At 29.9% G+C, this 26851-nt stretch overlaps 1 protein-coding gene across 4 annotated transcripts in view; it reads left to right on the forward strand.

Annotated features, from left to right (window-relative positions):
• The first annotated feature begins 14721 nt into the window (after window positions 1–14721).
• LOC100198378 (uncharacterized) overlaps window positions 14722–26851 on the forward strand; it is a 137329-nt gene continuing 125199 nt past the window's right edge. For 3 of the 4 annotated variants that reach the window (XM_065808883.1, XM_065808884.1, XM_065808886.1), the window contains exon 1: window positions 14733–14828. In XM_065808883.1, the coding sequence (XP_065664955.1) occupies window positions 14759–14828 (70 nt within the window). In that variant the 5' untranslated portion in view covers window positions 14733–14758. Of the gene's footprint in view, window positions 14829–26851 lie in introns of all 4 variants that reach the window. The other variant, XM_065808885.1, reaches the window with a different exon arrangement.

Genomic DNA, 26851 nt, shown 5'->3' on the forward strand with positions numbered 1-26851 from the left:
GAGTTTCTATTTCAATACCTTTTTCAAATAACTTTTTACAGATTCTAGCTGATTTATTTGTACTTAAAGATTCAGTTATCACAAGATTAGATGCTAACTTTGTTCTATTATATATTCTCTTTTTTGATTTTTTTAATTCCACTGGTTCATAATTGTCTTGTGAATCTAAATCTGAACCACTTTCTTCTGATGCAGTTGAACTGCTAACTGGACGATTATTTGCTTGCTCGTAGAAGTTGTATCTTTTGCATTGCAAACTCTGACTTTTGAAAGATGTAATGACACTTGTGTGTTAGTACTGTGACCAACTTCTCCTGAACTTATTAATTGTATGTTATAAAATTTTATAATATTGGTGATATCAAAAAGGTCTCAAAAAACAGAGCATTCTTCTTTTTTGCCAGGCTTTTTAAGATACTTGTCATGTATTTCTATAACCTTTTCAATTTTTCTTCCAACTGATTTTTTAGAAATACTTGGAAAGTTGAGTTTGTTCCATAATTTACTTATTTCGACAGCAATTGACTTTACTCTTTCTTTTCTGCTTTTTTCAATTGATGCCAGGTAGTTGTAACTTCCAATAAAAATTTTTTTTAGCATTCTATTAAATGAATCCAATGGTTTTTCAATAAAGGGTAGACCAAATCTTGATGTTATACGTTTTTCAAACGAAACTAAATTTTTTGTCCATACTCTTGAATATTTGTTAACAACAGTTTTGCTATATTTATTTGACATATTAGAAAAATGTAAAATGTATGGATAATATATGTTAGTAATGTTCTATGTTTTAATATTATTTTAATAAAAATACTTTTCTTTAAAAATTTACTGTATAATTATAAAATTAATTAAAAAATACATTGAAATGGGTAAAGACAAAAGAAATGAGTAAAACATAAAACGCATTAGTATTAACTATTTTCTGTATTTGTGTAATATTTCAGTTCAGACCAACATATTACACAAGCGCATAAAATAGTTTTTACTTAGGTGTGTTTTATGCTTTATAGCAAATTTAAAAATCAAATACTTCCATAATAGTCATAAAAACAACAATATTTTTATAGCATAACTTAATTGTGGGTGGGTGGGGGACATTTTTTAACTATATTCAATACTACTATGAAATTTTAAAATTAACTATCAGTTTTAAAACTATGGCCAATTAAAACTGTGACAAAAGTTAAAAAAATCATAACACTAATGTGTATGTATGATATGTGTGTGTGATATTTATGTTTGTGTTTGTGACACATTTTTATTTGTGTTATTGGAAAAAAAAATTTGTTTATTTATTGTTAGATTTTAAAGAAATATTTATCGTACTTTTATCGTTTTTTATTATAATTATTAATATTAAGATTATCAATATTAAGATTATATTTAATAAATCATCGTTACTTTTTTTGCCGTAGTTGTTTTAGTTAAATAGGTAGGCTGTTATGTTTTGTCAGTATATAACTGTTTGAAACTTTCCTGGCTTTTTTCAATTATTGTTTTAAAGCTGATATTGGTTTATTATTATATCATTTTTTTATTATTCTTATAATTGTTAATTTATCATCACTTTTATTATCATTATTACTTGTATTATTAATACTATTAATTTACAATATATTAATAATATTATATTAAATATATTATTAAAGTGTGTGATAGAAGGAATAACTATACAACTCCACTTCAACGACAGAGCTGATAACAACCAAGGCTGATATAGCTTTTAATAGCTATCCAGCATTTACAAAATCGGTTTGACTTTCGTTGTTTTTGTAAATAAGAAATTTTTTTACTTGTGTATAGTTCTTTTTAAATCTTATTTCCTTTTTATGCACACGCAATTTTATCAGAATTTTTTCGACCCTTTCCTCGAATAATAAAAAAATGATATAATAATAAACCAATATCAGCTTTAAAACAATAATTGCGCACGTACTTTATGGACAATCCCTCGATATTCCGTGACAATGATTTAAAAGATAATTTAAATCGAATCTTTAAAATAATTCAAAAGATCATTTAAACTGAAAAATTAATTCGGTCCCGTCAGAGTTTACTATAGAAAACCTTGACGGGACCCAAAACTTTTTTTGATTAAAATGATCGTATACAATTAAATGATTGTTTAAATGATCTTTTGCAATAGTAAAAAAGTAGAAAAAAACTCCTTTAACTCGACCTCACATAATTTGAAAAATTAAGTTTTTGAAAAATTTAATTATTTAAATATATTACTATTACTACTACTAAGTAAAGCAACTAGATTCTTGTACCCCAACGACGCATTTTTCATCGTGTATTTTAAATATTGTTTTTATAGTTGGAACTCTTTTTATCTTTCGTTGTTCTACGATAGTAAGTTCAAATCCCGAGAATTCAATGCTTCAAAATATTCGAGTCTTTTAAAGTCTTAATGCTTCCTTGAATTTATTTGCTCGTGACAGACATGAACAAAATAGACGCAAAAAGAAAGCGTAACTATTTTGAAACTAAAGTACAACACCTTAAAAGAACTAGAAAAGGGCAGACCAAATTAAGAGATGTGGCTAACAAATTTAGCACAACCTGTACTACTGAGAAGAAAAAACGAAAAAATAGATTTAATGCTTTTAAAAATTCGTCGTTAATTTTTGACGCGGCAACGTGTCAAAACAGCTGAATAAGGCCTTGTTGAAGTGGTTTACATTGAGGAATGGTTTCGCAAGCTCTATCGTAAGCTCGAAATGCAAAGAAGAAGGGTTGTTATGATAGTAAATAGCTGTCCACTTAATCCAGATATTTCATAATTAAAAGATATTAATTTACAATTTTATTCATTAAATAACAAATACAGGAAGTACACAGCCGATGAATCATTGTATTATCAGATATGTTTACTTAGTTATTTTTGATTTCAATATTGGTTTCATAATTGCAATATCAGTATCAAAAGTTATAAATTTTGCAATAGACGGTATTCATTATTTAAAAAAATTTCTTTATATAAACAAATTGGAATATTTTAGAAGTTATGCTAGTTTGAAATTCAAAACTTAGTAACATTTTTACTTATCACGCTCCCCTAGCAACGTCCTTAGTAACAAGTAAATGTCGATACATACGTTGTTACCTTAACTATTTTATTTTATTATTTGAAATTTTCCACATATTATTAGATGCTAAACCATAAAATTTTACTAAGAAACAATAATTTTTTATATTTATTAAGAAATCAATAAGAGTAAATCGACGTTTTTAATAAAATTTCAAAGTAAACATGCTTTAAGAAGAATTACAGAAAAGGTTATGATCTATATATTTCCATATTCTTAAAGTATATATAAATATCTAAGGTATATTCACTCAGTGCTAGTCAAAAAAATAAAAGGTATTTTCACTTAGGGGTCATCCATAAAAGATGTCAGTATTTTTTCTCAATTTTTCGACTCCCCCTCCCCCCTTTGTCAAACTCTGTCAATTTTTGGCCATCCCCCCCGTTATATATAATGTCAGTTTTTGTGTACTCCCCCCTCTAAAAAACAATAAAAATGCTTACAAACCATTTATTTTTTTCTGACTAAATTACACATTTATATAATAGTAGATCTCATCAAATTATATTATATAATAGTCGATATCTCATTAAATAATCAACTAAGCAAATAGTATTATATATCTTTAATATAATCTTCTCATAGGTTGTTGAAGTGATCATCAATTGAAACAATAGGTAGTGAATCCTCTCCGCGCTCTAAAAGGATATCATATTCTTGAGTTACAATCAAATTCGTTGCGTCAACTTCATTTTCATTTAACCATTCAGCAGTTTCCGAACTCTTCTGCAAGGCGATGACTGCCAAATATTCTGTCTGACGCTTGGCAGCGATACAAACAGGTTGGACCCTTTTGATTAGAGGGAGTGTTATAGCAGAAGAATGGATAGAAGCGTGCTTTTTCAACATAGCTTGAGAGGCAAAGTAGATATTGCACTTTTTACAGATTCTACCAGTTAGGCGAGACTGAATTGATGGACAAAACGCATCATACGGCAAAGTTGGAAATCCTTTGGCAGTACAAGGAAGAATACTTTCAATGTTTGATGCGATGAGCATAAAGATGGATGATGGAAACAATTCTTTTGCTTCTTCTGAGACATCTACTGCTTTGAGCCCGTCTCTCGTTTGGTTGACAGGGACAGGTGGCGGAAGAAATCTTGCTCTAATTAGAGTAAAGTAAGAGCTTCTAATAGTCCGACAACAAAAACGATTTTCACATTTCACAATTTGAGTAAAATATTGACTTGTCCGAAGATGATCGGCAATCCAACGTTGATCTTGAAATAAAAGGCTCCTTGACTCTAGCTCTGATTTGTCTGGATCAATATACTCTGCAATGGTTGGATAACCGTCAATTTGTAGATCAGACCAAATATCAGCTAAAGCCTGTCCAGCAAAACCAAAGTTCTGTTTTTCTAAACTTTCATCTATTGTCCTGCCTGATTTAAAAAGATATGTTGGTTATTATAGGTTAAAAATTATATTAATATTTTTACAAATTAACTTTTGTCAATGTAATTAACTTGAGAATTAAGATGAGTTCCGTAATGTTCGTGCGAAAGAATTACACCAGATAATTCTTTAATTGCAGGTGCCATTCGTCGCTCAGCTCTGTTGAATGCACTGCGCCCTGGAGCGTTCGTCACGATGAAAAGAGCGTCAAGGTTATTCTTCAAGAAATGGTGAATTCCGATTTCAATTACTTTCTGGTATCTGGGATTTTCGTCGGGTCCTCCATCGACGCTAAACACAACGATAGACTTAACCATATTAGTTTGAGGACCTCTGGTGATAGAGTCGAATTCTTTGATATCCAAAAGCCGCTGAAAGTCAAATCCATGAGCAAAGGCGGTCGAGGATGCGTATTTTCCTGATCAAACAGCAATGTAGGTAGGTCCAGAATAAGTAACAGCATCTGTTTTTCCGAGACCATCTTTTTTGATCGTAATTCCAGCGTATACAGATGGTACAAGCTTGTGTTTAGCAGCCACGACCCAGTCGTGGTCCGGGAGAGTTACCCGGTACTCCAAATGCATCAACAACGTCGCCTGTTTTTTGGCTGCTGTGATTGGCACTCTAGCCTTGTTGTCTTGGCTAATGAAACACACTTTATCTTGCTCTAAAATTAAACAAACTTCTTCCACATATTTTATAGTTGAACTGAAAAAGCGCCGTTAACATGTTTTAAATGAGATTCATTCTGAGGACTAATCAATCTAATGCCTTCTTATGTTCCGTAACTTCTCGGAAGTAGACGAGTATAAAGGGCGCTCTTGCTGATTGCAAATCCAATTTTGTTCATCTCGCATGTCAATTCGTCGAGAGTTTTAATGCTCTAAATAATAAAAAAATATATTTGGATATAATTAACTTTTTTACAGAAAACGGGATTTATTTCGTAAATTATATTCAAATTAAATCTTGAAATTAATTGTTAACATTTCAAGGATATTTACAATAGTGATAGTACTAATTAAGAGTAAAATTCTAACAAATACAATGTTAACAAACATAGCTAAGCTATCATTACCCGAAGAACCTCTGACCGATATCTTTCATCGGCGGACGAACCATGGAGAGCAATATCCACTATCGCCTTCAAAAGAAGAGGTTGATCGTCTTCAACTGACGGTCGACCAGGTTTCTTTCTGATTTTTAGTTTTTCTTTGACTTCTGGATGCTCCAAGCAGATTTCCTCCATTCTAGCTTTTTTCAGTTCTCTAGTTTTCTTCTGTTGAGCTTGATCATACTTTTTTTGGCCAGTTCTTTACATAGATGAGCTAATTTCTTCTTTTTCTTTTTCAAATCATGCTCTTCAGCTTCAGCAATGAATCCACTTCTCTTTCTAGTCTTCAGTTCAGCAACTTCACAATTTAAAGCTGCAATCTCAGAATTGAGTCGATCTTGAGCCACTGTTCTTGCATTCTTTTGATTTTTCGTGGTTAACAAACTCAAAGTTAATGCACTTTGTTGATCATCAATAACAGATCGCTCATTAATGGGCTCAATAAGCTGTGAGGAATTCTTGTCAAATTCAAGTGGAGTATACGTGGGGGCAGACTGGTTTGGAGTATTGGCCCAAAATGATAATTGCTTGCTCTTGAACTTCATTGTCTTTTCATTAAATAAATTGATTAAATGCATTACTCTTGATTCAAGATCCTTATGCACCAGTTTCTCTTCTTTTAATGAATTCCATATACTATGGACTTCTTTCTGGATATTAGCTTTTTTTTTTTTATCGGGATGAGCATTTCCATACGAGACCATCAATAAGTTAAGTAATGCGATTTTATCCATATTTTAATAGCATTGTTTACATCACAATTTATTAGCATTGTTTACATCACAATCAGAATAATGATTTTGTTCATCGTTAGCGCAAGCTTTTTAAAAGAGTTTTTTCAACGCGCTAGGGAGAAATTAGCGTTTGAAATATTCAATAGACTTTATGTGTTTGCTAGCATCACGTCTTACAATCCGCTAGAGAGCAATTAGAGTTTCGTATTTGAAATAACGACAATTTTATTTCAAAAAATGACAAATTTATGAGTTTATTTTTATGAGTTTACTTTGAACCACATTTTACAATCCGCTTGGGAGCGAATAACGATTGTGAATTTTATCTACAAAGAGTTAATATTTCTAACATAATTTGATTCGCAGTCAAATGGTAATATATTAATAAAACGATAGTAATTTTTTATTTTACGTTAGTAGTTGTTATTTATTTGATGTCTCTGGGAAACTTATTATATTAATTTTATAATATTATATTATAAATAATTTAATAAAATATAATATCAAATTCCCCGAATTTAATATTAATTTCCCCACAAACAAAACATCATTTCTTTACCATTTAGTAGATGTAAATACCGTTAAAATCTGCTCATTAAAACTAAAAAAATAATTTAAATTGACATTATTTTAGCCTTAACACCCTCCTCCCCATTGTAAATTAGTGTCAAACTTTCCAGCACTCCCTCCCCCCCCCTCCCCCCTATATTTACTGACATCATTTATGGATGACCCTTTAGGTGTAAAACTGCAATATCCATGATATGCATGTACATAAATAAACTCAATTTTAAATATCAAAACGCATTAACTCTTTGAATTCCGTGTTTTTATGAATTGAAAAATCTTTATACAAACTAGTGAACTATAAATATTTTTTTGTTTTTCTTTGAACTGTAAAACAAAACAAAATTAGGTAATTTTTCTTTTCAACAAATAAAATATATTGTCATATACATATCATAGACATACACAAACTGTCGATTCTGAGTAATAATTGATAAAAAGAAGCAAGCAAGTGTCTTTCAAGATTCAAGGGGTATTGATGGTACATAAATTTAAATTCCACATCAACTTTGCACATCACCTTGCATCTCACAATTTTTAAATATGTAAGTCAAACTAGGCATAGTGTCATCACTGTAGTATCTCATCTTACCTTCATTTTGACATACAGGAATAAATTCATGAAAATCTCTTGTTCCTGGTATTATTTTACATTTTTAAATCGTTCAGATTGTAATAATCTTGTTTCAACCACACTTTCACTTGAAATAAAAATAAAGTTTATACCTTTGATGTTGCTAGTGTAATATGTAACATATCACATGAGTTCAATATTTGATTTGTAGAAATTCTCTGCAAACTAGCATTAGCTACAAGCCGTTTAACTGTTCCTCCAATACCATCGTAAGTTTGCTTTCCATGGCTGGTTGCAAAGAAAACCCATTTTGCATCTATTATGAAGTCTGATTTATGCTGACATAGGTTTAAAATGTTTTTGCAGTTTTTTGTGTATCTTTTGCTTTAGATTATTGATAATTAATTTTTGTACCTCGTAAATCATTGGTACATCATGATTGTTATCATCTGATATAATGCAATATAAAGTGGAATGCAACATTTGATTTTCTTTATAGTACACAACTACTAGATGAAGTGTACACTGAAGATTGTTCCAATGGAAACCTTGCATTTCATCCTGCACAACAAAACTTTAGTTTTCTGCAAAATCTCCTAGAATTATTGCACTATTTGATGGCAGTTCTTCTTTAAGATTTTTCAAATATTTAGATTGGCATTTAGAAATATATGAATGGACTGTTAACTTGACTAGTTTTTCCATCACCATATTTACATAATCTGGTATGCTTACAAGCTGTATAACTAGATATGATCTTCTAATTTTGATGTATTTTTTTTACACTGTATACATCGATTTAACATGCATTCTTTGTTTTGCATATCACAAACAATAAATTTATATAGTTCATGGTAATCAATTTTAATGGGTAGGAGAATTAACTTCATGTTTTGATGGTAGATACAAACGCACTCAAAATGGGTTCCTGATGAGTTTGGTAAAACACACCATTTAGGTCTTAAAACATAAAAATTGGAAAAACCTAACTTTAAATGTGGATATAGAATTTTAAATGAGACTAATAACTCTTTTAAGCTTGATAAAAGTAGTCGCTTTTGCATATGGACTTTCCAACTAACACTCATAAAATCCTTTCGACCAGGCATCTGGCGAGAGTTTTCACCATCTTCATGAAAATTTTTCGCTAAAGTATTTATTTGATCAAGCAGCATTTTACCTCGCTTAGTTTGTGGAACTGCAAGAACAAACTAAATTTTGCTCATCTGGAGCTAAATCTTGAAAAAAGTTTATTTCAATGTGGTTTGTAAACGTTAACTTGTGACAATTTGATTTTAAAATCAATCCTTCTGAGCATTGTGATGTTCTAGCCATTATAAAAATATTTAATTTCAATATTTTATTTTTCTAAAACCAATATTAAATAAATAATAATTTCTCACATGAGCATAATAATCAAAACTCAAATGTTAGAACCGATTGCTCCATTTAATTAATCAAAGAAGAAACCAAAAATTTATTTTTATTTTAAACTAAATAAGTATAATCATAGCTATGATTACATTTATTTAGTTTAAAATAAAAATGAATTTCTAGTTTCTTGTTTAATTAATTAAATGGAGCAATTGGTTTTAATATTTGAGTATTAATAATAATACTTATGTGAGAAATTATTATTTTTTTGTGAGAAATTATTTTAGTTATAATCTCTATATGGAGATTATAAACAAAACGGTAAATAAAATTGCAAAAATAAAATTGCAAAAAAAAAAAACAATAATATAATAGATATGTGCATAAAAAAAACAGTGAAATAATTTTTGCCTCTTACATGTATTTATATATATACTATTATTGTAAAGATTTAAAATGAATAGATCAATACCTTTTCTGCAATTAATCTTAAACTAGACATGTTTACTGAAAAATTATTGTTAAAAACACGGTTTGCATTGCAAAGTTTTTTATCAAATATAAGATCTAATAACTTTAAGTAATGATTTTTGATTTTTTTCTTCAAAAGTTTCTATACCTATTAAATTTTGTAAACGTATGGTTTAAGTAACTGTATACTTTACCATTTTAGTGTTGCTATAGATGTTGCTCAGAGCGCAGAGAATAAAAAAATGTAAAAAATCTCAAACTTCAAAGACCCATAAATCTTAAAATAATGAAATTGGCTCTAAATTATTTTTGAATATTCCTAGCGACACTATTAACTGCATTTGTGCCAAAAATCAAGTATTTCTGAGATGGTGGGTTATTTCGACTTGCCGTTTTGACATGGAATTACCCAATTAAAATATCTCACGGTTTGTAGATTTGGGGTCCTAATATCAATGAAACACCCTATGGAAACCCTTTAAAAGGGTGATAGTGCATGTCATATGGAACACAAAATGAGTGATTTGAAAATCCTGGATTAAAATCCAACAGACTTATTTAGCTTTGAATGTTTTAATACGAAATACCCATACATTTAGGTTATGAGTAGCCCAAAAAGTTTGTTGAAAAAAAAAATTTTTTGCATTTTTTTTTACAAAACACAACATATTAGCCTGTAAAATTCAAACCAATATTCTTTAAATAATTTATTTTCTAAGTGAGTTTGTTTTCAAGTTCTGTTACAACCTTGGATTTACATTAATGGATTACAGAGAAAAGGCATGTTCTGAAGAAAATTTTCTTTTCTAAAATAAATTAAATTCTCTTGCTGTTGTAGTCAATGACACATTTTAAAAGGTGACTGGCATAATCTGGGTGCAATGGATCTCTCTTAAATCTCTCCCAGTGAGATTTGAAGTTGGAATGTAGAGCTTCTGTTGCCTGCTCACTAAAAAGGCCGAGTCCAATTTGTTTCATCTTGATGACCTGTGGCACGTGGTAAAACACTGCATGCACTTTGGGAGTCACAGAAATAGGAAGGTTAGTGTTGCTAGGTTTGAACTGTTCAATTTTGGATTCATAGTCAGGGTCCAGGCTTTTTCCAAAGCACGAAGTGACCACTGTCTTGAATAGTGTGAATGTTTGAATGAAGCCAAGAGCTGGACTGAAACCTTCTTTTTCTGAAAGCTGTTGAAGCTTATCCAGACCTCTTAGAAGCTTCATGCAATCGTTCCCATTGAAATGCCCCCCATGGTAAGGCTGGATAGGGATATGAAGTGATGGAGGCCATTCCTTGGCCACAGGTCGCAGAGATTTTTAAAGATGTGGTTCACAACTCCAAGTAATAAGTGGAGCTCCATTGGTGGAATAGCCTCAAGGACAAACTTGTCATCTTGAAATTCAATCAAAGGTACATGAATGATATTTTTGAATTCCTTCGACTTTCGTGAATCTCCTCCTGCCTGGATATATTCAGAATGCTGTCTTCTGATCTGACCAAAAGTCCGAAGTTGTCCACAGTTTTCAAGACCTGGAGATGCAGCATCACACCAACAACAAGGGTGTTTGTTTCTGTGAGACTGAATGCCACAAAGAATGTTGGCCAGCTTTAGGTCACAAGAGACAACCAAAGAACCTTTTTGGCATTCTTCTTTGACTTGAATGAGGTCGAAAATGGCCTTCACATTCTGGTAACTCTCAGGAGCGTTAAGTGACAGAGCTTTCAGCATCTGCTGCTTAACACTCGTTTTTTTGGTTGATGCTGGTGCCATCAGCTTGGTTGTCTTCTGTACTGAGCTGTGTGGAGGAGTCTCATCTTCTTCCAACACAATGTAAGTGAAGCTTACTTTCAGAAATGATCCACCACCATCAATCCCGAGTTTTAAAATGGAAGATTCTGATAGTTTTCGTGATGCTCTGAAAACATCACTGAGATTGCTGAGGCTCTGGCAGTGCACAACTTGACAAGTTTGACCATTCTCTGCCAATCTGATGTTGCTGATCATGAACTGATCATTAAGTTTTTGGCCGGCTAGAGCAAACTTCAAAGGAAAACTTGGCTCCACCAATCTAATTGGGCTGATTTGATTTAGTGCTGAACCTAGTTTTCGCATGCCATTGTTTGAAAGTCCTGTATTTTTCTGAATTTGAACCATATTTTCTGTTGTGAGTGGTTCTTTGAATAGCTGCTGAGCTGATGACGGACCTTTAAAAACAATAAAATAACATCCATTAGGAAAAAAAATGTTTATTCTTGCAATGAGAATGATTTAAAGTAAAATTAGGTTGATGAAATAAAATTGAAGCAGGGTAATTAATTAAGAGATGAATTTTCAATAAAAGCAGTTGCAATTAGCATTTTAATTAATATAAAAGCATTCTTGTTTCTTTTTCTCATAATTTATTATTACAGGTCATAAATTAAATGTTTGTGAATCAACATTTTTAGTGCCTTTAATTTAGCATAATAATACTATGATAATTAACTAGAAAATAGAAATAATTACCTCTCCTCAATGGCAAAAGTTTTCCACAAGGCTGACTGAGTCTAATAGTGCCATTTGGAGATGCGCTTTTGGATGCTAAGACTGCTGCAGCCACTTGCTCTGCACCTACACGATCATCTGTGGTCATTCTTCTCAGGTTTTCATGGCGAGTGCCAATGGTGCATTTGTGAAGAAGTCCTCGGCCAATAATTGACAAGCACTTTGTGCAGCGCTTTTTAGAACTCTGAAAAGTTTGCTTTGGAATTTTTTCCTCCGATTCTTTGACTTTGTCAAAGGGATGCTTCTCCTTTCCTTTGATCTTGGCAATTTGGCATAAAAGGCACTCACAAACTGACGAAACTCTAGTTGTAGGTTTGATAGAAATTGACTTGAAGTCAAAAAGTTTAGCACATGATTGATTTTTCCAGCACAAAGTTTTCCAATTTGAGATCTGCATGAAACACAAGTAGCCAAAGGCACTCTTTCATCACTGAAATCTATGTCTGTTTGAATCAGTTGAAGAATTTTCAACTTATAGTTTTAAGTCAACTCTTGATCACCCTTTTTCATGCATATAACACAAACAGATTTTCTGCAATCTTCATGAGTTTTTGCAAATGTAGGCATCTTTAAATTTATTTAAAAGCGCTCACTGTGTTTACATTTTGCTTTCTTCTTTGAATAATTACTGCCATTTCCCGAAAAAATTATTAACCGGTAATTTTTTAACCGAGGGGCAAAGTTCGAACTTGAGAATTTATCTTGATACATCGGAACAGCAATAAGATGCATATTTGGATAAAAGCTTTTAAAATAAAAAAGTTTTGTTTTTATGCATTACATTTTATATTATATATCTTGTTTAAACAAAGCATGTCTTGTAGCACTTTAAGCACTTAAATAGATCGCATTATGGTATGCAAAAGCTTATAAACTTCTTGACCAAAATTATACTTTGGATGTTAATGAGGGATTTCAAAACCCTTTATTTTGGGCTCCCATAGGCATGCACTATCACCCCTTAAAAGGATTTTCATAGGGTTTTTCATTAATATTAGGACCCCAAATCTACAAACCGTGATCTCAAAAACTACGCTTCACATGACAAAACATCTAATGGATGAAAGTTAAGCAATTAGAATGTTAACACAATGCACAACAAAAGATTGATAAAAAGCAGTTGAGTAAGATAACCGGGTATTTTTACTATTTTAGACCAAAATAGTAAAAAATAATTTTTTTGCTATTTTTGTTTTCGATGCATATAAACTTTTTTATGTACCATCACTTAAGTGTTGATAATGGGCCAATTTATCGAACTTTCGATTAAAATTAGCCAAAGGAACAAATTAATACAAAGGAACAACTTTGATGAGAAATAGTTTGTCGGTACATTATTTATATATGTTTTTAAAATTAGTAATTTTTAAAGTCGGCTTCATAGTTCAGGTAGTTATATAAAATAACATTTTTATGTTTCTGACACTTTTTGACTATTTAGTTTTTTCTCTTCTCTTACTTACGTCATTAAAGTAAAAAAAATAGTAAATTTTTAATATAAAATAAAAAGTTTAGAAATTATATACATGCTTACTGTTAGTGAAAGTTGTATTGATGATTCACCCAAGTTTCGTACCATGCATTTTCATATGCTTGTCAATTGCCTCATAAATTTGTTCAACTTAACTCAAATTATTGCTTAACTTACCCCGCTGAGGCAGGTTGAGCAGCTCTGCAAACTTTAGGCAATATCCGGCCGGGAGGGCACATGCTATCCCCCACTTTTTTTCTAAAACAGATGATTGTGCCACTCCACTTCAAAACCCGTGTCGTAGGCCATGTAGAAAGAATCAATTTAACGGTTTATAACCAAATGTAGGCTTGAAATATTGTCATTAAAGTATGAATATCAATACTAATATTGAAATATATACCTAAATATATATTTTTTACCTTTATTATTTCATAAAAAAATAATACATAAAAAGTTCATTTATTGTCAGGTCATTGAAAGCTAAATATCGATCCTAGTAATTCGTAAGGTAGTATGAGCTATAGAAAAAACTAAAAAACTGCCCCGAACATCAATCCTCGAAGCCATGGTGATGTTCAGAACGGCTTGGGTTGAAGTGACTGAGAATCAGCATTATCAGCGAACGCTGGAAAAGGTGCTGTTGACAACCATTTGAAGAGATGATGGATGATGGCCAGGACGATGATGCTGTAAAGGAGTTAGAGTTCAACCAGAAGTAACTTCGCGATACAAGAAACAAATTGGCCCCTTAAAATCTTGATGTCGATGCACTCGTTGATTTTGATAGAGAGTTAGTAACCAACTAACCTCAACCATTGGCTGTTAAAAAAATAATTAACAAATTCCTATCATATTCAGATATCAGCAGTAACAAGGATAAGATTCCCGAACCCGTATTACCGTCAACGCGAAGTAAGGTTGACGACGCAATTTAAATTTTGAACCGGTTAATCCTGTTCACAACAGACTTAGACATACTTATAAAAGTCGCTAACAAAATCAGTTAAAGGAAATTGGACAGAATAAAGCAATCTTCTAAAACTAAATTTTTCTAAAAACAGTACCGATTCTCATTTATATAAAGTATACTTTATATTTTTATATTTGATATCTTTTAAAAAGATATAAATGTTTCTTATAATTTGCGCTCTCTTATTTATAGCCTGTGCAATACCTTACACCGTAAAAAACATATCGCGCCTATTTTTTTTATAGTTTGGCCGAGCAACTGTACTAAGTCGTTGGAGAACAAATAAAAATAATTTATTTAGTTTTATTTCAATAAACTTTATAATAAAGTCTGTTAAAATAAAAAATTTCGTTTAAAATGCACAATTCGAACGCATATTTTCTATAATTCGAACGTAGGTTACTTTTAAAAGACGAATGAATGATATAGAAAATACCATTCGCCATGAGATATTGTAAACGTAGTAAAATTTTTCTGCTTTATTTAATCACTCAATTAATAGTTACTGCATCAGGTTAGAATCTTGTACCTTAAGCTTATCACTAATTTGTTTTATAGTTAGATTAACATTTGAAAAATTACTCAATTTTAGTTGAATAAATTAAAATTGGTATTTCAAGAAGTAAGTTGCAAACGTATACACACCAATACACTTGCATGCTTACACAATACAATGTAAACCGGTTTTTTATATTATAAAAAGTTATATAATATTTATTTATATTTATACTATACTTTTAGACTATATATATTTTTTTCAAATTGAAAAGTAAATAAGCTATAAATTTAACGACTAAGAATGTAAAAATATTGTTTATATATATATATAAAAATTACAGATAGTATTAATAATACTATCTGTGGAATTTTTATATATATATAAACAGAGGCGATGTTATGAGGGGAAGGGGAGGGATATTACACCCCAATGAAGAAAGTGATCACCCTCCCCCCTCATTTTATTCGTAGAATCGCCTCTGTATATAAACAATTTTTTTTTCAAAAACTATAACATTTTTAAATTTGCTAACGGTTTACATAAAAATTTGCATAATATAGTATTATGCAAATTATTATGCAAACCGTTAGCAAATTTAATATTATAATTTTTTTTAATTGTACAACTTACAGTTTACAGTATTCGAGTCCAAGGTTTGATAATTTTCAATAAATAGTTAAAATGCTCGATTAAACCATTAAGTAACTTATTAACAATTTTAAAGCCCGATAGCGTGTTAAATAAAAACCTAAGAATGGAGAGGTCAATATTATAAGCTTATGCTTTGTTATAATAGTTTGGAATCAAGTTTTTCGAGGCTTTGATGTTTGGAATCAAGTTTTCGAGGTTTCGATGATTATTTGTATAAAATACGTAGCCATGGGAAAACCACATTTTTTTTTCTATAGTTATGAGATTTTATTTGACATGACACCGAAACAATTTTTTTTACTAGAAATTTTTACAGCATTAATAAAAATCTTATTTACATCTGGACATACTTCCCAATAAATAAGTTGATGCTTTAAAAATTGCAAATTTTCGGTTAAACATCCTAAATAAAAGTTGGTTAGTGATAAATTACAGAGTAATCTTAAGAATTAGACGCAAAATTTTTTTTGATATAGATGTTTCCGCTATCTATAACTAAAAAATAAGAAGTACTACAAGATCTCAATAAAAGAGAATTATCTGCATCCATCCAAGAAATTGATAGTATGCAGATAAGAAAGACAAAGCATGTTGTAATTGGTGATAAAAATCCCAAATACCAAAAGTTTTCTCTAATCTGGAACCATTTTCAATGTCAAAGCATTGTATTTTTCTAAAGTACTTGTCAGTGAAAATTCGATGAGTACATACAAAGGTTATAAGATTCATGTAGGTTATAAAGGTTGTGGTTACAAAGGTTGTAGGATTCAATGGAATAGGCTTGTTGCAGCTAACATGTAGTTAAAATTCAGTACACTGAACTTGCTGCAGCTAATATGAGTTTAAAAAAAATCTTTTTTTTTAATTGGAAAATGAAACAAATTTCGTTATTGTGTGGTAATTAAAAGTACTCCATGTCGTTACCGTGCACAAAAAAAGAGATGGTTAGACTTTAAATTATTTAAAGTGTGAGTCAGAGAACACGACAAAAAATTTACTCCAGACAAATGAAATAAATCATTGATAATTGCACCGCTCATCCGAACATTGAGCCTTTAAAATCAATAACAAACATTTTCTATCCCAATCGTTAAATGTAGCTTCCTGTTTGTCGCGTGCAAACTTCTCGTTTCCTGTTTATTGAAATGCAAGTACCGCACTCCTTTAATTAAGATGCTATTAATAACGGAGAATAAACGTTTAATTTTAATACTCGAAGCTATGAAAATTCTTTTCAGTAACAAAAGTTATCAACTGCTTCCACAAAGCAATGCAAAATTTAAAGATATCATGCAAAGATGATGTATCAAGTAAAAAAATGACTAATTTTTGGTCTTTTTTTTACTTGATATATCATCTGATACTGTTGAATTAATTGAGAAAGAAGTACAAAGAGACAAAAAAGATGATAAATAAAAATATTGATGGTTACGGTTGCGAAACGAACAATTAAAGAAATTTGTTCAACCATAAATATTCTTGTCAATTTTTAGATGTTTAATCAGAGTGGTGAACATATAAGATATTAGCTTTAGATGGTTTAAAAATTTCGTGTATTGTATATAGAGCTTCTTAAATACTTCACACAAGGTTATACACATATATATTTATTTCATATATATTTTATATACTTATATAATATATTGGAAAACATTTGTCATTGATGTGTATGAGATTTCTCAGGTATCTCGATAAGTCAGACATTTCAAAACGTCTGACATATTTAGAAATTGAATCAGCAGGTGTTTTAAACATTTCATATCACTGTGTAATGTGACCGCCTAATTCTGTATTATCATATCCCATAAGATTTTTCCGGGACGGTTCAAATTAATTTGCCTTTTACGACACTATAGTTATAGGTTTATAAAAAAAAAAAAAAATTGATTTGGCTTTACTTTATAAATTTATATTTACGGTTTTGCAAGTACCAATTATTGATAAAAAGTCAGCGAGTTATAAACAAAAATTACAAGAATAAAAACCTTGGAATAAGTAAAGTTACATTGGTAACTGTTTTATCAGTAATTTAGTTGAAACTAGGAAAGATTTATTTTGGTATGTAAATAAAAACTTAATAAAATTATTTTTAACCAAGTGGTTGAAATGCGCTTTCACTTCTATTGTTAGACTTACACTTACGTTTTCTTTGTGATTTTTTTTTTGTTGCAGTGTTAAAACACGTTTGCAACGAATTTCTAGCAAAAATAAAATTAAAAAGAATGCAACAGTTTTTGAAAACGTTATTAAACAAAAATCACAAAAATCGCTGGGGGTATACTTTTCGTGGTACAATTTCTGCAGGTGTATCATTTTTTGTTTCTACAGTCTTGTCAACTGTTTGAGCGCTTTTTCTTTTTTTAGTTTTTATAACCATCTTTTTTGCCAGTTCCGCTTTATATTGTGAACTGGTGATATAGCTATTTTGCCCTTTTGCCATCGTTTACGAGTTTGCTGAGTTTTCTCATTCGAAATACTTCCAATTTCTGCAGGTGAAGCAATTGTGAAAGAAGCCATAGATGTTGAAGACAAAGTTTCTGATTCAGAGCAAGATGTCAGGGATAATTCTTGCAGTCAAATAGTTTGTGTTTGAGTCTTGGTCGTTAGATCTGGTGTTGCTGAATCCATCTCAGGAAATGACCTGTTGGTTGTTTCTGAAGGCTCAAACATCCAATCATCAAAAACTTCCGGATTAAGTGGACTTACTCCAGTCTTTCTAAAACAATTTACAGCTGTCAACATGTTTGCTGATTTCATATAAGCTGTTCCAAATAGTTCTGGAACCTGATATTCGGTCACAACTCTAGGATAATGTGTACGCAGCCAAATACAAACTTCATTCGAATAGTTGCTACTAAATGGTGCCATGAAGGAGACATTTAGTGGCTGCAGACGGTGTGAACAATGTGATGGAAAGCAAATAACAGTAACATAATTTTCATGTGCTTTCATTATGAACTCCATATTTTTTGAAAAAAAAGTCAGACGAAACATCGTCTATCATTCTCTATGAACTCTTTTAAAATCAGATTAAGAATCAACGTCTGAAGTGAACTTTATTGCACTAAACTATCCGTGGCCAGGTTGTCAACATTGTTACTGTAGAAAATCACAGTTGAACTGTTTAACAACATAAGAGCATCAACTTATTAAGTTCATTTTAATTTTATACATGATTTTTTTTATAAAATACAAAGATACTAAAAATTCAAATGTTCCAATTTTTTTAGATAATTATACAAATAAATAAAATTAGGTGTCTCAAATATAAAACATCGTTTAACAATACAATAAAAAATACAATAAAACATTTTAAACATTTTAAATTACATTTTGATAACACTAATAAAGAAAGAACGAGATTAAAAGAACTCGAATATATTATCTATTGAGAAAATAAATTTTTTCAGTTTTTTAAAAAATTCCAACTTTGGGAAAAATCAAAATCTTTCAAAACTATTTGGTTGTACAGAAAAGCTCCGCGATATGATATATAAGAGACCTTCCAAAATTTGTATGCGAATAATGTTGATAATTAAAGTTGTCATTTCTTAGATGTTATTTGTTTTGGGGCTGTATTGTATTGTATTGTATTGTACTGTATTGCATATAAATTTTGAAAAGATTTAGGAGTTAAATTTATATTAAATTTAAGTATAAAGCAAAGAACATTAAAAAACATTTGGTTGCAGAGTCGTGACCAGAATTTTGATGTTAGTGAGGCCTGTGGCTTTTTTAAAGGAGGGAGGGGATAACAAAAAGTTTTGATTTGCACATAATGTATATTTATAATAAACTCATTTGCGATCTCAACCGAATCAATTTTGTCCACTGCTTCCACGTGAGTATAAAGAACTAGTAAGTTGTTTAGGCGGGAATCTGTTGCTGTCAATTGAAGGTAGATTTTAACTCTTTTTAAAGCAGAGAAAGTTCTTTCACTAAGGACATTAGTAGCTGGCATGACGAGAATTAGCTTGGCAATCTTTACAACTTCGGTAAGCAAAGCTCTTTTAGAGTGATCCAAATTCTTGAAAAACAAGATGAGATCTTTGATAGTGAATTTTTTGATGCCGTAACCTAATGGTGTAGCAATGCTTGGGAGAAAGGAATTTGTGTTTTAGCTAAAGATTTTCCAAACTTTCCCTTTTTATTGAATTGAGAAGAATTTCCTGAAGATCAATCTGTATTATAAAACTGATAATAAGTTCAAAAGCTTCAAAATACAATTGGTAATAATGTTCTTTTGGTGAATCATGGAAATAATAGGTTTTTTATTAAGAGTTGTTTTTAAATAATCTGTCATTTTCCTTTTTCTCAAGAGTTTCATAACACGTTCCCAAAACAGTTCGTAAATTTTTTTGCTTTGGAATATTTCCAGAACATTAACGACTTGAGATGCTAAACTCTGTCCTTCCGCTGCCGAAACACTTTGACCTTGGAGTGCCTTACCTAGATTTTCTGGAGCCATTCCCCTAAATAGTAACAAAAGATAAAGTCAAGTTTCGACATTATAAATTTCACTCCCCGAATTCTTGCTCTTATTTTGCTATCATTCAATTCTTGCAACAACCGTCTCCAAAGTTCCATTAGCTCGCGATAGTTTTCTAGAAACAATTCAAAAAAATCGCCACCCCCTGTTCACCTTGTTGGACAAAATTTATGGATAGACTTTAAATTGTTCTCGGTTAGTTCTTGAATAGCATCAAGTTTGGAATTACTTTTGGGTGATTTTTGGATAAGTTTGCAAATTTCATATGCTGTTCTATAGATTTCGTTTAGACTTGGAATATTTTTGATGGCATCACCGATGGCAAGGTTCAAAGCGTGGTTGTAGCAATGTGTGTATAAGCACTTTTCGTTCAATAACTTTATCTTCACCTCTTCACCCTCGAGAAAATATCTTTGAGAACACGGACAATTTCTTCGGAAGTTGTATTTGGTAACGGATGCATACCAATGAATTCTTCGTGTGCTTGTAAATCATCATTGACCCATCGAAGACAAACAGCCAGCTGATCTGTATTGAAAACATCGCTTGTTTCATCTAAAAGAATAGCAAAGAAAACTGCAGAAAACTGTATGTTTTTGACGATGTTACACAAAATCTGCAGTGCTATAATTTCTAGTATTTAATTTTGTATTGCTGGTGAAACAAAACGATTTGTTTTCTTTTGAAGCCACGAGGTCAGTTCTTTGTCATCCTTGCTGCGAAGTAAAAGTAACTCGTAAAAGTTGGAGTTGATTTCACATTTTTCTTTGTTGCTCCAGTTTCCTTTGCAAGTAGCAAAGATTGTCGGTAAAAGATCAAAGATTTGTCAAAGATTTGCAAGTAGCAAAGATTTGCAAAGTAGCAAAGTAGCAAAGTAGCAAAGTAGCAAAGTAGCAAAGTAGCAAAGTTAGCAAAGTAGCAAAGTAGCAAAGTAGCAAAGTTGCAAAGTAGCAAAGTAGCAAGTAGCAAAGATTTGCAAAGATGTCAAAGATTTGCAAGTAGCAAAGATTTCCTTTGCAAGTAGCAAAGATTGTCCAAATACCTAATGATTTGAAAAATTTTTATCATCATTTTTCGATTAGTTTCTTAATTTTTAGCCGAATTGGTGTCAAGAAGTTTTCCAATATCCGTACATATTTTAGATGTTGTAATCAAACGTTTGGTTGCTAGTTTATAAGCCTCACAACACTCGTGCTTTGAAAACCCTCTGCCACATTTAAGTGCTTTTTTTCCCGTTTCAATAGCCGCTGTAGGTAAAAACGTATTCAACTTTTGTCGATGATGTCATATTTTCCCCTAAAGCAGCAGTGCAGGTAAAGCAGAAAGCAGCATCTTTTTTTTTGGCTGTAGTGTAGCCATGGGAATCAATCGAACCAGGATTGGCTAAATGATCTTTGCTTCGGATCATATATATATGATATATATATGATATATATATATATATATATATATATATATATATATATATATATATATATATATATATATATATATATATATATATATATATATATATATATATATATATATATATATATATATATAAAGCAATTAGCATATGATATAACTATATAAAAAGCGATAGCAAAGTTTTTCAGAATTGTATGTTTTACATAAATCTCAGTAGATCACTAATATTAAAATATAATACAAATTAAATTAACTACATGTTAACAATAAAACTTTTAACTTGACGTACTTTACAACTTTTGTGAACCATTTCGATATATTAGCACATTTTTTGCTCGATTTTACTTTCTTCTCTTTTTTACAGTGAAATAAACCAAAAAAAAATAAATTCGAATTTATTATTTCCAAAAATTAACTTTACATAAATTAAAAAAAAATATGCCGCACGCGTTGCCAACTTATTGATCTTGATGAATAGTTATTTTTGAAAATCGTGTGAGAATGAATTATTTCTTAATAACGTAAGCTACTATGGTACTAGTCTGATTGTTAGCATTTTATCAGTAAAATTTAGTATTTAAATAATGCGACAAAACGTTGTCAATATTCAATAACTGCTGTTACTTTACAGCAATGACATGAAAGTTGATTGATTCGGTAGACAAAATTCTAAAAAAAATCAAAGATATGGAATGTCTTGAAACATAATTTTGCATATTTGAAAATATATATGTTAAAAATATTTTCCTTAATAATTATAATTTCATAAATTTTTGGGGGGCAAGGCCCCCTCCCCTCTCTCGTGGTTACGACTCTGAGTTGGTATATATTAAGAATATTCATTTCAAATAAAAGTGGTTTTGTGTAAAACGATCTTTAAAGTTTATTAGTTGTGCTTAATGCTTCTGTTGCCTAGGAACAAGGGAGGAGGAGGAAGAAAGGAGAATCTAATTGACTTTTTCTAGAACTACCCCACGCGAAATTTGCATATTTTAGATGGCATTGGATAAGTGAGTAATAAAGTTGAGCTAATGCATATCTATTTACAAAACTTTTCGCTTTATATATGAGCCCATGAGATGCATAGTGGTATAAGTCACTTTTTCAATATTTTGAGTTATTGCCACCAATGGTTAGCATTTTGTTTATTCTATTACATGGCAGAGTGGTATAAGTGATATCGATAATGATGCTGGAACTGTTTTTTGTTATGCTCCTCATTAAACAGCTGTTTTTGTTCACAGCCATAGTAATATTAGTCAGACTTCTTAAAACTAGATATGAGTGACTTATACCACTATGCATTTCAGGGGCTCATATATTCCAATAATTTTGAAACTTTGTTGCGCAAGGTTTCAATATGATTTTTCCATGTGAGATATTTATCAATAAGAACACCAAGAAAAAGTATAACTTTTGATTGTTTTATTTGAATATCATCTATATATATTTAAGGCATATCATTTGGCAAAAGATATTTTTTGTTAATTGATAACTTATATGATTCACATATTTATGTATCTAATTTTATGTAAACTAATAACTTTTTATTTATTAAAGATGAAGAAAATTACTCGTTTAATACTTTAATTCACTGGTTTTAAAACTAGTATTTGTGAATTAGGTACAATTAGGCGGTATCGGACACATGTTTAGAGGGTGGTTTTGGACAACTTAATTCATTTACACATTAAAAATGAGCAGTTTTTTTTTATATAAATAATAATACATTTAATATAATACACAAATCCATAACAGTAATTCATTTGATTCCAATAAAAAGACCAAAGATTTGAAAAAAGTGTTTTTAAAGTGATTATTTTCATTAGAAAAAAGCTAATGTTTCTAAACGATGACATTTTCATTCCTATTCCTTATATATCAGAGGCGATTTTTTTTAAACGTGTTGAGATCATTCCAATGTTAATTAATTATATATTATATTTGTGTCACACGAGTATAAAAAAGGTAAAATCGTGGTTAAACTATGAGTCCAGGGCTACCCTCCATTTTTGAAACATGCCTTTTTTCTAACATTTTTTTATGTTTTGTATATATATTTAGGTACACAATTATTATTTTTGTTATTATGTTTTATATCATACACATATAAACACATTTCATATATATATATTCTTTTATAATCATTGTCAAGTATGCTATTACATACATAACTTACCAACCCAGACGGCACAACTCAGAAAAATGTTAGGCTTGTTTTTTGTTGGGCGTTCAAAACCTTCTAAAACATCAAGAATAACACGTGCAAAGAATGGATTTAATTCCGTGAAATTACTATTTACCGTAAACAACAGTTAAAATAATAAAGGTTACACCGTTACGGAAACATAATATTATAAATTTCCATAAGGAATGTGATAAAAGCGTGCAACATTTAAATTTGAATTTAAAACCTCAAAAAACACATGTTAAACTCGAATAAAACTACCTGTAATATACACGTGTTTTTACACGACCAGGTGTAAAACCTGTATACAGGTTTTAATTCTGAAAAAGAAACTAGATGTGCCGGCTAGAAAATTCGTTCTCTTTCTTTTTTTGTTTTTGTTTTTAACTGTAACTCTAACAAAATTGTTTAGAAAATACATAAAAGAGCTGTATGAACCGATAAATAACTAGTAACGGGCAACGTAGTGCATCTATATCTGATTGACCTTTACTTCAAATCGGATTTAAATGTATCTCAATCATCTGTTTTTAACACTTGTCATAAGGCAGCATTTTAAAAAGTTGTATTTCAGATAAGTGCTGATAAATCTGTTTTTCTTTTATTCAATTTCTGTAAAATTTTACTTACTAAAGTGCCTATAGTTGTTAGGTACCAAACAACATTTCATAATTAAAACGGTTTTAAACCCTTTGTTACTTATTATAAAAGTAATGTATAAAATACCATTTCTAAAAGAAATTCATTTTGAATTGCCTACTAAGGTCACTTAAGTCAATTTTTACCGACTAGGATTTATTGTTTAAATGGTGGGGGAGGGGGAGAGGTGTTACACCCCACGCACTTCCCTATTACCAACCCTAGTTGTGTTTAGATCTGATTAGCATAGATTGCTATCAAGCGTAAACTAATACTACTTTATAAATAATAACTTTTACAAAATAAATCATTATAAAATATTGTTAAAAGCAATAATTTAATAGTTTTAATGAATTTCTTAATAAAAGATCGTTAGCTATTAGATGTAATTATTAATGTAATTAACAAATAATAAGGAAGTCATTGTGTTGCTTTTTTCAATGCTATCTTTTGAATGTACTGCATAAATATAATAATAACTTGTTTCACTGAAACATTAATCAATTTTTGGTTAGTTAATGTTTATAGTTTTAACTCGAGCTAATATCTCATATCTAGAGTTAGGACTATTGTAATTGTAATTTTTAAAATTAAATACAATTACACATTACAATACAATAATATTGTATTGCAATATTACAGAAACAATAAAATTTTTTTATTTTGGAATTGTATTGCTGTGATGAAAAACAATTACAATAAGTATTGAATTGTCTTTTTTCTAACAATACAATAAAATTCGAGAACTATTGTATTGTATTGTTTTGTTGAAATAAAATTACAATAACTATTGTATTGTTTTGATGAAAACAATTACAATAACTATTGTAGTGTATTACTTTACATTAAAGTAGAAAAGCTAACGTATTTTAACGTATTTATATTCATTTCTAACGAACTTACTATTATTTTTGCTATTTTTTATTTACAATATATAGCAAATTTTATTTTTTACATATTTAGATTTCGCATCACCTATCTTGTTATGTATTTTCTAAGCTCTAAATGGCCGCAAAATATTGCCTGTCTGATGATAGCCTTACTATTATGAAAAATAACATTCATAAATTATTTCATTCAGCCCTTTTATTTTTTCCTCTTGATTTTAATGCTGCAAAGGAACTTAAAATATATATGAAAATTAACTTTAGTAACACAAACAGTTAAACATAATTCTTCTTAAATAAAAATGTTAATATCTTGAAAAGTTGAAGAACCAACATAAAAAATTAATGATGACGAAACGAAGAGCCAAAGGTGTCTTTTTTACGTTCCGTGCTCACTGGGAATATTTATACTCGCCGAACGCGAAAGTAACTGGACTTTGCATTTGTGGGCAATTTGATGAGCATTCTGTAGTTTATTATTGTAAAATATTCTGTAATTTTTAAACTTAAAGAAAACTATTCACTTCTTTTTTATAATTTATTTTACCTTTCTCAGGACGTATTTTATGTTGAATCGCTGTCTTAGGTCTGCCGAATCCCTTTCATTTGCAGAAAAACGGTGGTTTCCTTTTTTTTGATCCCGTTAACTTTGATTTTCAATATTTAAAGTTGCCCAATTTACCATTCTGGCACCCCTTCCCCCTCCCATTATGTTTCAGTAAAATAGAATCAACCATTAAATATTAGTTGTACCCTATTTCAAGGGTACAAGGGTATATAGTAGGCAACTGGACTATTAAAACATTTATTAAATTTTGACACTAAAATAATTTTTTTTATTATTATTAACAATATATTGTTATTGTATTACAAAGACGAATAACAATTCAATATTTATTGTTATTGTAGTGGGTCATTACAATACTTTTTTTTTTTCAGATATTGTTATTGTTTTATAAAGATGAATTGCAATCCAATATTTATTTTTTTGTATTTCAGAATTACAATAGTTGTAAATCACAAGTATTGTTATTGTTTCTAAATTAAGTTAATTTAATACAATAACAATAACTATTGTTACTGTTATCGTTTTCGTTACAATTACAATAGTCCTAACCCTTATCATATCAAAGTTTGACTTAACGGGAATTCGCTTTAGTCGAACATTTGTTAAGTCATTTACCTTGGTCCTTTGGAGGTTCGAGTTTTCGGGAATTCAATCAAATAAATATTTATCTTCCAGATAAGCAGCGCGAAATAAATTTACTTTTTATGCTCTCGTCCGTAGAGATTAAAAAAAAAAAAAAAAAATTGTAATAAAGCAAAGAAGATAAATAAATATTACATATTTAATACATTTGACTTACAATAGTTTATGTTATGATAATTATCATATACATTATATAACTATATTAATAACTATATTACAGTTAGTATAATGCTTCCATTATATAATTATTAGTAGTACATATTGCATTGTTCCTATTAATTCCTATAAAAGTAAAAACTTTTAAATATAAAATAAATTTTTTTATTTGAACTTTTAAAATTATTTTATTCATATACATTTTGATGAAAAATTCCAATAAATAAATCATATGACGCAATTATAGTATTTATAGAAAACACACAAACAAAAAAACAATTAAATAAAACAAACAAAAAACAAAAAATACAAAAACAAAACAACAGCAACAACAATAACAATAAAAAAACAAAACAAAAAAAAACTACTAGTTGAATGCTATTTTAAATATTTAAATGAAGGAAATAT

Source organism: Hydra vulgaris, chromosome 11, assembly GCF_038396675.1.
Source record: "Hydra vulgaris chromosome 11, alternate assembly HydraT2T_AEP".
Lineage (NCBI taxonomy): Eukaryota > Metazoa > Cnidaria > Hydrozoa > Anthoathecata > Hydridae > Hydra > Hydra vulgaris.